General features: G+C 45.9%; 1 protein-coding gene across 1 annotated transcript in view; it reads left to right on the forward strand.

Annotated features, from left to right (window-relative positions):
• The window catches only part of LOC147123421 (potassium/sodium hyperpolarization-activated cyclic nucleotide-gated channel 1-like), a 370,149-nt gene that overhangs the window by 260,643 nt on the left and 94,405 nt on the right, over positions 1-15,101 (forward strand). Inside the window, exon 6 of the mRNA XM_085972621.1 lies at positions 14,369-14,609. Coding sequence (XP_085828747.1) covers positions 14,369-14,609 — 241 coding nt within the window. The remainder of the gene's footprint in view (positions 1-14,368; positions 14,610-15,101) is intronic.

Consider the following 15,101-nt stretch of genomic DNA (forward strand, 5'->3'; position numbering starts at 1 on the left):
AGGGTCTCCCTGCCTGCTAGGTCACTTCGGTGACATCACTAATAGAGAGAATCTCAAAGTGGCTCCATAGGAATCATCAAGGCTATGATGTTGCGCTAGCCTGATAGATTTCTCTGGATCTGTACAACCCCCAAAAAATCACACAGCAGGCTAAGAATGGAGATTTAGCAGCCATTAGCATAGTTTCTTGGGGTGTCATGGCTCCAGAACAGATTTCAAGTTGGTAGATTTGAAGTCACAACTGACGCTTCCTTTGGAGCCACTGTGGCACACACAAGGACCTTCACCATCAGTAGCCAAGTAGAGAGTCTCCAACACACCAACAAAACTATTTGTTTGAAAGTCCCATCAAAATTCTCCTGAGGTTACTACTTTCTGCTACAAAATAGGGGATTACTTTTTTCTGAATGATAGTGAATCAAAATTCAGAATTTTTGATATGGATCTTTGATTTCAGACTGATTCTTAGGACAAAGCAATACAGTACTGATCACTGTGCATTGACTTAAATGGGAATAATTGGGGTGGGGGGCGATAATGATTCTTCCTGCCATCTCTAATCAGCCATACCCATTTGCACTGGAGTTGAAAGGATACATGAAACTTGACTTTGTGTGTTCTTTACCTCAGTGCAAACAGCTTTTCCATTGTATCTGATGATTGCATTTTATCTAGTTGTGTGTCAGCATGCTTGGCTTGTGCCTGGTGAGCAGAAGAAAATCTTACAGGTAGGAGAGCAGGAATACAAATGTTCAAAGGAAATTCAACAAGCTCTTGCTAACTCTAGTGCCTCAATTATAGTTGCTTCCAGTACTCAGAAACTAGTAACACAATTAGCACTGCAAATGCTCCGGCAATTGTTTTTATTCATTCCTGGGACGCGGGCTCCACTAGCAAGGCCAGCATTTATTGCCCATCCCTAATTGCCCTTGAGAAGGTGGTGGTGAGCCGCCTTCTTGAACCGCTTCAGTCCGTGTGGTGAAGGTATTCCCACAGTGCTGTTAGGGAGGGAGTTCCAGGATTTTGACACAACGACTATGAAGGAACGGCGATATGTGATGTCAGGATGGTGTGTGACTTGGAGGGTGTGGTAAACCACTGTATTGTATATTGCCACCTCTGGGTGGCGCTGTGTATGGAGGCATGCCTCAGCTGACTCCACCCACCACTGTGTGGGTTTCGTTCAGACTTGTTCAGTCACTCACGAAGAAGCATGGTCTCTTCTTAGCTAATAAAAGCCTTATTCATCCCTTCTTCGACTCATCACCTTTTATGAAGTAATTGATAAGCGTATCAATTTTATTAGCTAAAAGTTAAATGGCGACACCTGAGGAGCAACAACAGCAACGGATACAGCAGACATTGCTGAGAGCCCTCAGACCACCACGCCTGGACCTCGACCCTCAAGAGGTGGGTGCATCAGCCAAGTTTGAACACTGGCTGAGCTGCTTTGAATCCTTCCTCGCAATCTCACAGGTTACAGAGGAGGATCACAAACTGAAAATTTTGACCGCCCAGGTGAGCCATCAAGTATATATGCTAATCCGGGACTCTAATACGTACGTGGCGGCCCTCGAGCTACTAAAAGGGCAATATACGCGCCCAGTGAACACAATTTACGCCCGACACCTCTTGGGATCCCGCAGGCAGCAACCGGGAGAATCAGTAGGGGCATTTGCACGGGCGTTACTGGCACTCTGCAGAGACTGCGATTGTAAAGCGGTAACGGCTGTGGAGCACGCGCAGGGACTCGCCTGTGATGCCTTCGTCAGGGGCCTCCAGTCAGACCACACCCGGCAGAGACTGCTAGAAAGCAAGGAACCCGACCTGAAGACGGCCATTGCCCTTGCGCTCTCGTTAGAGGAGGCCCACCGAAACCTCGAGGCATACCCCCGTAACGGCGCCGAGACATGGCAATCGAAACCGTGGGACACGGGACCGCCGCCCCCGGCACCAACCGCTGCAGCGACCCAACCGAGACAGCAGCCTCCGGTAAGAACTGCTTCGATGCCCAGTAACCAGGCCCAAAAATGCTATTTCTGTGGCCAGTTAAAACATCCCAGAGCGCACTGCCCAGCTAAGACAGCTACCTGCTCGGGCTGCGGGAAGAAAGGCCATTACGCTAACGCCTGCAAGGGGAAGCCAGCCAGCAGCGCAGCGTGCGGGCCGTGGGAGCAGCCATCTTATCCGCCATTTTGTGTACCCCCGGCCGCATGGCATCCGCCGCCATCGTATCCAACGCACTCAACCGCCATTTCATCACCGGAACCGACCACCGTCTCGGCGGATGACTATAGTGACTCACTAAGCCACATACTGGCCTCCGTGACGCTGGATCAAGCCCTCCCTCACCATCTATCCAGCTCCATGATGGATATCGCGGTAAACGGCCGCGCCACCAGTTGCCTGATCGACAGCGGGAGCACAGAGAGTTTCGTCCACCCCGACACGGTACGTAGCCACTCCCTCACGATTCTGCCAACGCACCATCGCATTTCTATGGCGTCCAAGTCCCAGTCAATGGACATCAGCGGCTACTGTGTGGTGACCCTGTCAGTAGGGGGCACTGAATATAAAAAATTTAAACTGCTAGTCCTGCCCCGTCTTTGCGCTGCCGTCCTGCTAGGGTTGGATTTTCAGTGCCACCTTAAGAGTGTCACACTAGCATACGGTGGACCCCTCCCCCCACTCACAGTCTGCAACCAACAACTTTTAAATCGCCCGCTGCAAACCACCTGCAGCCTTTCCACATTAAAAGTCCCCCCCCCTCCCCTGTTCGCTAACCTCACCCGCGACTGTAAACCCATCGCTACCAAAAGCAGGCGGTACAGTGCCGGGGACAGAGCTTTTATCAGCTCTGAGGTGGAGCGGCTATTGAAGGAGGGCATTATCGAAGGTAGCACTAGCCCCTGGCGAGCCCAGGTTGTAGTCGTTAAAACCACTGCAAAACGCCGCATGGTAATCGACTACAGCCAAACCATAAACCGGTACACCCAGCTGGACGCGTACCCCCTCCCTCGCATATCTGATATGGTCAATCAGATTGCGCAATACAAAGTATTCTCCACCATCGACCTTAAGTCAGCGTACCACCAGCTGCCCATCCGCCATGAGGACCGCCAGTATACTGCCTTCGAGGCAAACGGCCGCCTCTACCACTTCCTTAGGGTCCCCTTCGGCGTCACCAACGGGGTTTCGGTCTTCCAAAGGGAGATGGACCGAATGGTTGACCAGAACGCGCTGCGGGCAACCTTCCCCTATTTGGATAACGTCACCATCTGCGGCCACGACCAGCAGGACCACGACGTTAATCTAGCAAATTTCCTCCGTACGGCCCAACGGCTGAACCTAACGTACAATAAGGAAAAATGTATGTTTCACACCAAGCGCCTGGCCATCCTCGGCTGCGTGGTGGAGAACGGAGTCATCGGGCCCGACCCCGACAGAATGCGCCCCCTAATGGAGCTACCCCTTCCCCACTGCCAAAAAGCACTGAAGAGATGCCTGGGGTTTTTCTCCTACTACGCCCAGTGGGTGCCCCTCTATGCAGACAAAGCCAGGCCCCTCATCAAAGCCACCTCCTTCCCCCTGACACCAGAGGCGTGTGCAGCCTTCACTCTTATCAAGAACGATATCGCGAAGGCCGCAATGCACGCGGTGGATGAGTCCATCCCCTTCCAAGTGGAGAGCGATGCCTCCGACTTCGCCCTAGCCGCGACCCTTAACCAGGCGGGCAGACCCGTGGCCTTTTTCTCAAGGACCCTCCAGGGCCCCGAGACGAGACACTCCTCCGTCGAAAAGGAGGCCCAGGCTATTGTAGAAGCGGTGCGTCACTGGAGGCATTACCTGGCCGGGAAACGATTTACCCTGCTCACTGACCAGCGTTCAGTAGCTTTTATGTTTAATAATAAGCAGAGGGGTAAAATCAAGAACGACAAGATCTTGAGGTGGAGAATCGAACTCTCCACCTACAATTATGATATCTTGTATCGGCCAGGGAAACTCAATGAGCCCCCAGATGCCCTATCACGTGGTACATGCGCCAACGCGCAGAGTGATAGGCTGCAGTCCCTCCACAATGACCTCTGCCACCCGGGGGTCACCAGGTTTTTCCATTTTATCAAATCCCGTAACCTGCCCTACTCCATCGAGGAGGTCAGGACCATGACCAAGAGCTGCCAAATCTGCGCCGAGTGCAAACCGCACTTCTATAGGCCGGACAGAGCAAGCCTGATCAAGGCCACCCGCCCCTTCGAACGCCTGAGCGTCGATTTTAAAGGGCCCCTCCCCTCCGCTGACCGCAATGTGTACTTCCTCAACATAGTTGATGAGTACTCCCGTTTCCCCTTTGCCATCCCTTGCCCAGACATGACCAGTACCACGGTCATCAAGTGTCTGAATGACATCTTCGCTCTGTTCGGGTTCCCCAGCTATATACATAGCGACAGGGGCTCATCGTTCATGAGCGACGAACTTCGGCAGTACCTGCTAACAAGAGGTATCGCCACGAGCAGGACCACCAGTTACAACCCCCGGGGGAACGGCCAGGTGGAAAGGGAGAACGCGACGGTTTGGAAGGCAGTCCTCTTAGCACTAAAATCTAAGGGCCTTCCGACCTCCCGCTGGCAGGAGGTCCTCCCTGCAGCGCTCCACTCCATTCGGTCACTGCTTTGTACTGCCACTAATGCGACCCCTCATGAGAAAATGTTCGTTTTCCCCCGGAAGTCTACATCGGGAACCTCGCTACCGGCATGGTTGACTTCTCCTGGGCCCGTCCTACTGCGGAGGCACGTGAGGACGCATAAAACGGACCCCCTGGTCGAGCGGGTGCACCTCCTACACGCCAACCCCCAGTATGCCTGGGTGACATACCCAGACGGGCGGGAGGACACGGTCTCCATACGAGATCTCGCACCCTCGGGTACCCCTGAATTACCACCGTTATCCCCCTTACCACCGTTATCCCCCTTACCACTGTTATCCCCCACCACCCCTCCCAACCCAACCCCTGCAGACGGCATGCCAAAGCCCCAGGAATCTTCGCCAACCACCCAGACACCAGACCCGACGTCGGATGCTGCAACACCACCGCCGCCACCACGACGATCAGGACGTCAGACAAGGCCTCCTGATAGACTTAACTTGTAGTACCCTTCACCCCGCCGGACTTCACATTAAACAAGGGGTGAATGTGGTAAACCACTGTATTGTATATTGCCACCTCTGGGTGGCGCTGTGTATGGAGGCATGCCTCAGCTGACTCCACCCACCACTGTGTGGGTTTCGTTCAGACTTGTTCAGTCACTCACGAAGAAGCATGGTCTCTTCTTAGCTAATAAAAGCCTTATTCATCCCTTCTTCGACTCATCACCTTTTATGAAGTAATTGATAAGCGTATCAGAGGGGAAGTTGGTGTTCCCATGCTCCTGCTGCCCTTGTCCTTCTAGGTGGTAGAGGTCGCGGGTTTGGGAGGTTCTGTCGAAGAAGCCTTGGCAAGTTGCTGCAGTGCATCTTGTAGATGGTACACACTGTAGCCACAGTGCGTCGGAGGAGGGAGTGAATGTTTAAGGTGGTGGATGGGGTGCCAATTAAGTGAGCTGCTTTGTCCTGGATGGTGTCAAGCTTCTTTAGTGTTGTTGGAGCTGCACTTATTCAGGCAAGTGGAGAATATTCCATCACATTCCTGACTTGTGCCTTGTAAATGATGGAAAGGCTTTGGGGAGTCAGGAGGTGAGACACTCGCCGCAGAATACCCAGCCCCTGACCTGCTCTTGTAGCCAGAGTATTTATGTGGCTTGTCCAGTTAAGTTTATGGTCAATGGTGACCCCCAGATTGTTGATGGTGGAGGATTCGGCGATGGTAATGCCGTTGAATGTCATGGGGTGGTGGTTAGACTCTCACTTGTTGGAGATAGTCATTGCCTGGCACTTGTTGGCATGAGTGTTACTTGCCACTTATCAGCCCAAGCCTGAATGTCATCCAGGTCTCGCTGCAGGCGGGCACAGACTGCTTCATTATGTGAGGAGTTGCGAATGGAACTGAACACTGTAATCATCAGCGAACATCCCCACTTCTGATCCTATGATGGAGGGAAGGTCATTGATGAAGCGGCTGAAGATGGTTGGGCCTAGGACACTGCCCTGAGGAACTCCTGCAGCAATGTCCTGGGGCTGAGATGATTGACCTCCAACAACCACAACCATTTTCCTTTGTGCTAGGTGTGACACCAGCCAGTGGAGCGTTTTCCACCTGATTCCCATTGACTTCAATTTTACTAGGGCTCCTTCATGCCACACTCGGTCAAATGCTGCCTTGATGTCAAGGGCAGTCTCTCTCACCTCACCTCTGGAATTCTGCTCCTTTGTCCATGTTTGGACCAAGGCTGTAATGAGGTCTGGAGCCGAGTGCGCCTGGTGGAACTCAAACTGGGCATCAGTGAGCAGCTTATTGGTAAGTGCTGCTTGATAGCACTGTCGATGACACCTTCCATCACTTTGCTGATGATTGAGAGTCGACTGATAGGCTGGTAATTGGCCGGATTGGATTTCTCCTGCTTTTTGTGAACAGGACATACCTGGGCAGTTTTTCACATTGTTGGGTAGATGCCAGTGTTGCAGCTGTACTGGAACAGCTTGGCTAGAGGCGTGGCTAGTTCTGGAGCACAAGTCTTCAGCACGATAGCCGGGATGTTGTCGGGGCCCACAGCCTTTGCTGTATCCAGTGCGCTCAGTCGTTTCTTGATATCACGTAGAGTGAATCGAATTGGCTGAAGATTGTTTTTTGTGATGGGGGGACCTCAGGAGGATGCCGAGATGGATCATCCACTCAGCACTTCTGTCTGAAGATGGTTGCAAACACTTCAACCTTGTCTTTTGCATTTGCGTGCTGGACTCTGCCATCATTGAGGATGATGATATTCATGGAGCCTCCTCCTCCCGTTAGTTGTTTAATTGTCCACCACATTCACGACTGGATGTGGCAGGACTGCAGAGCTTTGATCTGATCCGTGGTTATGCGATCGCTTTGCTCTGTCTATAGCATACAAGCCATATTTAAAAAATTTAACGTTTCAGCCATCATGTCCAGCTGTCTCCTGCAGTAGGACAATAACATAATCTACATTACTGTACGATGCATTATGGGATATGCAATCTCAAAACTGAACCAGTTTGCAGTTAACCTTGTGTAACCATAACTGGATCACTCTGAAAATCAAGTGGTTTATTAAATAAACTTAGAGGCAGTCGTGCTATCAATGTGCTTTTTACAAATCTGTTTCAGACAGTTCGCATTGACATAGTATTCTGTTTTATTCTACTTCTGTTGTGGGTTTTTTAATGCTTCAGGTTAAAGCCATGAGCTCCAAGAGCATCATAAGGGAATCAATTCTGACTCCTACTGGGAATTGTTGCTTAGCTGATGGTATGAGGGAGCTGAAATAACATCCATAGATAAAGTCTGAGTGCATCAGTGATCATGTCATTTTTCTCAGAAACACATCCTGTCCAGTTCTGATAATATCATCAGCAGTCACCATTTGAGCAAATACATATTTTAAGATAAGCAACATAAATAGAAATGAAAATAAAAAATATTAAAGTTAACTGTTTATCTTTGTAACTACAGTATTGTCAAAAGTATTATTGATGATAACTCAATTTTATGAAACTTACAACATAACAACAGAACAGCTGGAAACAGGATAGTATTATTTTAAACTTAATAGTTAAAATGCCAGAGGCAGGCTGTTAGCGCAGGCTTTGTCAGCATATTTTGAGTAATGCGCTAATGAATTGGGCTCTGCACATTAAAGCCTATTCGTGGCGTTTTTGAGAACCACATGAAACCAGTTTTGATGGAATCTATTTTAAACCACCCTCAGCACAGTTCCAATATAGCTCAAGCAGAGATACTATATCCCTGCAGAATTGAGAGCTGACTCAAAAAGCCACATTCCACATGACTGATGACTAATTAGGATCAGAGCCCCATCTCATTCGCTAGGTTTGAAGATATCAAGCATAGTCAGAGGATCCAAAAGGAATTAAAGCAAGAAATCAAAAATATAATTTAAAAAACATCCTGTGAGATATTGAAACGTTGATCTTCTGGGGAGGGGTGTTTCACTATAGAGGAGGTAACAGAAAGGTGAAGAAGCTCGGCTCAGATTCAAGCTATTTTAATCCGTATAACTTTGAGTCCTTTTTTGGCTTCATAAATTGATTACAAACTATCACCGAGGAATTAGTGCTGGTGATGTTAGTGCATGAACGCTGTTTGCTATTTTAACGCAGGCATTGCCTATTGGTTGGATGCTCCGCTTAAAATAGTGAGCATTGAAATGTCACCATAGAAGCACATTAAGCATTCATCTGCTGATATCACCAGCAGTAATTTCTGGGCTTTTGTTGTCTTTGTGATTTTTTTCTGTACATGCTAATATTATACACAATATTACTTTAGAGATAAATCCCATTAAAATATTTTTGGAACAAAGGAATTTTACAAATAAGTTTCTGACTATTTTGTTGTTTTATTATTAGTATCCAAAATACAATTAGACTATAAAAGACACTCTTTGAAATAGGATGTGCCTGTGATTTTTGCTGCTGAGTGCTGTTATTTGAAACACAGCACATTTAGTCAATCAACAAACTGGACCGTCCCAATTAGTTATCTCAAGAATATGCTGATCACACACATTATACATTTAGAGGCTGGATTATCCTCCAAGATGGTTTCACCACTGGGCTCTTGGGGATGTCGCCACTCTTCAGAAGGAGCCTGGCACTGCCAAGTCGGAAAATCTAGTGGTGTTGCAGCAGGGCACTCATTCCAACACTTGAAGGGGGAGGAGCTACAGGGAAATGGGGGCACAGGCCCCCTGAAGGTCTCGGTATAATGTTGTCAAGATGGCTCTGCGTGAGCCTGCATCATAGTAGGCAGCAGCAGGAAAACTGAAGAGAGGGATAGGTGGCCAAAACTAGGTCCTCTCCCTCCTTCGCTTGGCTTGGCAGTCTTCCCACAGCTGCAGACTTGGTACCGCCTTCCCTGTACTAGTTTGACTGTGGGCCGGTGATTCTGTAGCAGAAATGCAGGGAAATCAGAGCATGAAGCCGGCCCTGCCTCAAGTACTTTGTACAGTTCTGGTCACCGTATCATGAGAAGGACTTCCAGACATAGGAGAGGATGCATCAAAGGCCAGCTAAATTGTTAGCTGAAGTTAGGCACCTGAATTATGAAGAAAGACTGCAGAAGCTGAGAATGTTGTTTAAGCAATTGATTACTTAGTTCCTAGCCAGAAAGTCACAGGGGTAGACCTTGACTTTGTGCGATATTGTAAGACGGGTGATAGCGAGTCGGCAGCCCATTTTGCATCTCTCCTATTTGTTTTCCACGAAGCAATGTTATCACAGAGTGCGATTGAATCAAATTCCTCTCTCTACTATTTTCACGGAGGTACTAACCCATAGAAATATATAGAAGTTCCAACATGGGAACAGGCTATTTGGCCCAACCAGTCTGTGTTGGCATTTAACACCCCACCCCCCCACCCCCCCCAACGCCACCCCCCCCCGCCCAACATGGGAGCAGGTAGTTCTAATCACATTTACCCAACCTGTTTCTGTATCCCTTCAGCCACTTTTTCTTCATCCACCCAACAAATCTAATTTTGAATGTTGACATAATTTCTGTCTCAAGCACTGAAAGTGAATTCCACAGACTCTGCTCTAAATCTCACTTTTAACATAGTTTGTATCTATGGCCCTTGGTTCTTGACTACTCAACTACTGGAAACAATCTATCCTGGTTTCTACCTACCCTATCCTTTCATAATTTTAAACACTTCTGTTATATTGTCCCATAATCTGCATTATTCTAATGAAAAAAGACTCAATTTTTCAAGTCTTTCTTCAAATATGTATTTTCTCATATCAGGCAACATCCTAGTGAATCTGAAACAAAAGCAAAATACTGCAGATGCTGGAAATCTGAAATAAAAACAGAAAATGCTAGAAATACTCAGCAGGTCAGGCAGCATCTGTGGAGAGAGAAACAGAGTTAACGTTTCAGCTCGATGACCTTTCATCAGATGCTGCCTGACCTGCTGAGTATTTCAAGCATTTTCTGTTTTTATCCTAGTGAATCTGAATTGAACCTTCTCTGAAGCTTCAATATCCTTGGCAGTCTTCCCGCATATCCCAGTGTGGACACCAATATTGACACAGTACCTTAACCGAGGTCTTAGTAAGGTTTTCAAATAAAATATTAATGCTTCCCCTAAAACAGCTGAGAAAGGAAATTGATGTAAATACATTAAGTGTTCACACAGTAACATCGCTCATAGTATTTTGCATGCTATAGCCTGCTGCAACTCGCCCACTTTGGATCCAAGAAAGACAAATCTGAGTATTTTCTAACTGGTGTGAAACTAGGAACTGTGGAGCAGAGATTCCAAATAAATAAACAAATCACCAATAGCTAGTAGACGGTTACAAAAAGTATTCAAAAAGGCTGTTGGCCTGTATCCCAAAGGGCCTCGATTACAAAGGGGAGGAAGTGATGCATCAGTTGTACAGAGACTTGGTCAGACTTCATTTAGAGTACTGCGTTCAGTCCTGGGTATTGCACCTCAGGAAGGATATTTTGACCTTGGCGGGGTGCACTGCAGATTCGCCAGAATGCTACCGGGGCTTAAGGGTTAAATTATGAGGATAATTTTTTGCATAAATTTGGCTTGTATTCCCTTGAGTATAGAAGATTGAGGGGTGATCTAATCGAGGTGTTTAAAATGATAAAAATAATTTGATAGCGTAGATACAAAGAAACTATTCCTTCTGGTGGAATCAAGAACGAGGGCCCATAATCTAAAATTTAGAGCCAGGTCATTCAGAAACAAAATTAGGAAGCAATTCTTCACACAAAGGGTAACAGAAATCTGAAACTCTCTCCTAAAAGGCTGTGCTTCCTGGGTCAATTGAAAATTTGAGGACTGAGATCGCTAGATTTTTGTTAGGTAAGGATTAAAGGGATATGGAGGAAAGATGGGTAAATGGAGTTGAGGTACAGATCAGCCTTGATCTAACAGGCTCGAGGAGGTGAATGCCTCAGTCCTGTTCTATGTTCCTAAAACTTAGCTCAGATGCTGTTATGGCAGATTTCCAACAGAATGCATAAAATAAGCTAATTCTGACTGATCTACCTGAAATCTTTCCAGTAAACTTTCAGGATAGTTTATGTTGCTCATTTCATTGGTTGCTTAGCCTTTGTTAGCATCTAGCAGGAAGTATTGACATTTCAGTAACCCTTTATGTAAAATTCTATCTGTGTTTGTAGCATTGTCCTTTTCTTTGTACCGTGTGGCTTAACAATAGATTATACAAATCCAGTGGGTCTTCCTCTTATTTTTTCCAGTATTTTGTATACAGCCCATAACTATTGAGAGTGACAGTGAGGTACAGTTGGGTTAGAACACCATTCTTTCCCCTCTAGCATCTAGCTTTGAATCCAGCACATTGAATCCAGCATAGACTACAGGAATGAAATGTTCCCCTCTCTCTGGGCCACATTTTCCAGCTGGCTTGCTTGGTTCTGCCAGACAGAACATGCAAGTGTGAAATAGGAAGTAGGGCAAGCTCTTCCACTGGATCCCAGCCCACAATTATGTAGGATATGATCATTTTAGGTCGGTCTAGAGTGCTGTCATGGAAAATGTACTGGAGCTGTATTTAAATCCATAGAATAAGGCACAGCATGATTTCCCGTCTGCTTAAGATGGGATCATGCTCTCCACTCTGCTCTCCCATCTGAAGTGGATGTGAAGGGAAACTCTGTTATGGAACTACTTTTTTTAATTTTCATTTCTCCAGCACCTTTATCTGGAAGCAGTTTTTGTTTAATTTTCCAAACTTCTCCCCTCCTTTAGAAGGTCTGAATTGAGCTCTCACCCACCCCAAGCCCCACCCTTCCAGGACCTCTCCCAAGTAGTCATTCTTCATGAGCAAGATAGACGGTTGGTGTGGGCAGGCTATTCCAGCATAAAGGGCATCATAGCTGAGTCTGATCTTGTCCTCAGCCAACATCAGTGGGAATTACTCTGTTGCAAATAGGCTGATTTTCTCTTCTCTAACCCAGAGGCGTTGTTGCCAATTGTATTACCCTTACTGGTGTCTGGCTGAGATCAGCAAACTCAGCAGAGCCAATGATGGTAACTGTGACCTTGCGGATCTCTCCAGCTCAGGAGCACGCCAGGCTGTGTTTTTACCCACTGACCCATGGAGGGAGCTCCAGCAGAATATCTTTAATTGCAGTTCTGTTTAAAAATGCAAGTTTTTGGCTCACTGATTCCATGCAGGCTTTTAGCCCCTTGCTATCAATATGGAGCAAAGAAACTAACCCAGTGTGCACTGCACAATTTCCTTAAAGGGACAGGTGCACCCAAATATAAACCATTCAAACTGAGAGAGGGAGTCACCTTTAAATCAAGCCAATTTGGATTGATTCAGAGTTAAACCTGATTTCAGAGTTCATCCTATTAAGAATTCTTTTAAAGTTGACTGCTTTCATTGCAGATGTAGCCAAGAACGTTGTGAATATTGGATCACGTTACGGAAACAAGACTTAGCAAAGCCCATAGATGCTCTTTAGATATTATTGATTTTAAATAATATTTCTATAAATAAATACATTGCTTTTATGATGAATATTTAAAGAAAGCTAAAGCCTAACCTACTTGAAATCTAATTTAAAAACCATTGGAAGGAAAATACCGTCGAGAAATTGATGCATGTTACAATTATAGCCTTTAGACGGGAAAAACAAAAACAGTATCAATTTCACACATTCACATTATTATTCCAGGATCCTAGTCCCACATTATTAAGTTTTAAAAATGATATGATATGTGAGACCAAGAGGTTTATTCTCTAATCTTTGTGACACTGCTCAGCATTGCTGGCACCACGTAGTCTGATGCAAATGTACTTTATTGCCCCTGTAGAACCACACATATTTCAGAGGTCACCTATGTTGGTTGTACCAGGTATTTTGTGCAGCTCAGTTGGCAAGAGTCAGCAATGGCAATTATGGATGATGCCACACAGTTTATTTAATGTTTTGCAGCCTTAAAGAATTTCATTGCATTGCTAACAAGGTGTAGCAGTCATGACATGTCACTACATTTTTGTTGCTATGGTCAAATATTGGCCATCTAAAAGTGACACAGCAGCAAATAGTTATGTTTTTGCATCATAAAATTTATACATCACATTTTATGCTTATTTCAGAAAAAAATATAATTGGCAGGAAATAATTTCTTACACCAATAAATAGATTTCAAGGGAGAGAGATAAATTGTGTACTTAACTATCATTCCACTCTGCAACAAAAATAGTGGCATTAGCACTAACACTGGAAATTATATCAAACTGTGATCTTAATATTTAAAAGGCATTGATAAACTTTCTGACCAATGGCTTCATGAGTAAAACACTCCTTGTTACGAGTGTGGAAAAAACTAGGGCCGTAGCAGGTTCAATGCCTGGAGGGGGAAAATTGGCTTGCGCCCCCTTTGGGGCGATAACTTTGCTGGGGCACTACTTATAACGCCCCGAAAAAGTTAGCGCCCCCGCGCCCGAAATTTAATGGTAGCGCCCCAAGCAGGAGGCGGGTCACTACTGGAAGCGCTTCCCCTCCCTCTTGGGGCGCGCCCATTGAATATCGCAGCGTCCGTGCAGCAGCGCCATGCACGTCGTCACGTAGCACCGCGGTAATGCAGGCCTTCCTCCTCTGATTAAAGGGGAGGGGCCTAGTGCAGCTAAATTAGGTTAATTCCATGTTGTAAACAGGCCAAAGTTTCTGAACTCTTTTGATTTGCTTGTTAAAATCTCCTATTAAAATGGAGCCACGTATGTTGCTGTTGCTGCTGTGTTAATACTTTCATAGAAGCCATGAGAGTTTGATTTTCTTTACTAAGCAGATGCTTTCTCTGCATTTTCATTTTTAAATCTAATCCCATGTGCAGACCACTTATGGGCCATTTTTTTCCCTCCCACTCCCATGAGTCAACTGCCTTAAGTATTCTGTAGAATCTGAAAACAAAATATTTTAACCCTTTCACGCCTACAGATTCACATTGTGTGCTGTTCAGATAATTTAAAGAATGTTGTTCAAAATAAATCATTAGTTTGTTTTATTTGCTATTCCCAAACCCTTTGACAGTTACCATGTGATCAGTTATTTATACAGATTTCCTATGTGAGGTGCTGTTCATGGTCCTTATCTTACTAAGGGAAATATAATATGCAGAAGGTTAATGTACTGCCTTGCTGTATTTTAATAACGTTTTGGCACTTTCTTCTGTTTCAGGAGATTGTCAACTTCAATTGTCGGAAGCTGGTTGCCACCATGCCCCTGTTTGCAAACGCTGACCCAAGTTTTGTGACAAGCATGCTGAGCAAGCTGCGATTCGAGGTGTTCCAGCCTGGAAACTTTATTGTGCGGGAAGGAACAATCGGGAAGAAGATGTATTTCATTCAGCACGGGGTGGCTACTGTCATCACCAAGTCCAGCAAGGAAATGAAGTTGTCAGATGGCTCTTACTTTGGAGGTCAGTGTCACCTGTATCTTGTACAGAAAATTGGCATAAAATGATGACTGCACAACATAAAGCTGTTGTGCTAAGTTATTTGTTTAATATTTTAAATTTGATTACTAGCTATAATTGGCAACAATTGTTGGCCATCTCCGTTAAGAGGGTCGTTATTTTTTTTACCTCAAGGATTGGCTCTCTATTTGTGGAATTGAGCCAGCAATTTCTTTGCCCTTTAAGTGAACCCAATGAATTTTGTTTGAGTTATTGGGGCTCAGAGTGGTCTTGCTTGGGTTGCAGTGCCTTAGTAGGACAGATTCAGTGAGAGACTGCAGGCTGTATCTGGTTATTTCACATCAAAATGCTGTTGTGCCAATGAGATGACAACAAACAGATGTCTCTGTTACCAACTTGTTGGTGTCAGCATTTCTAGGCAATCTCAATAGGATTTACCCCAGTTATGTCATGTGTCACTTTATTCCACCTGGCTCCAGAATCCTCAGTTCAACA

This window comes from Somniosus microcephalus, chromosome 2 (assembly GCF_052327205.1).
Source record: "Somniosus microcephalus isolate GS21.2 chromosome 2, FLI_Smic_1.0, whole genome shotgun sequence".
Classification (NCBI taxonomy): Eukaryota; Metazoa; Chordata; class Chondrichthyes; order Squaliformes; family Somniosidae; genus Somniosus; species Somniosus microcephalus.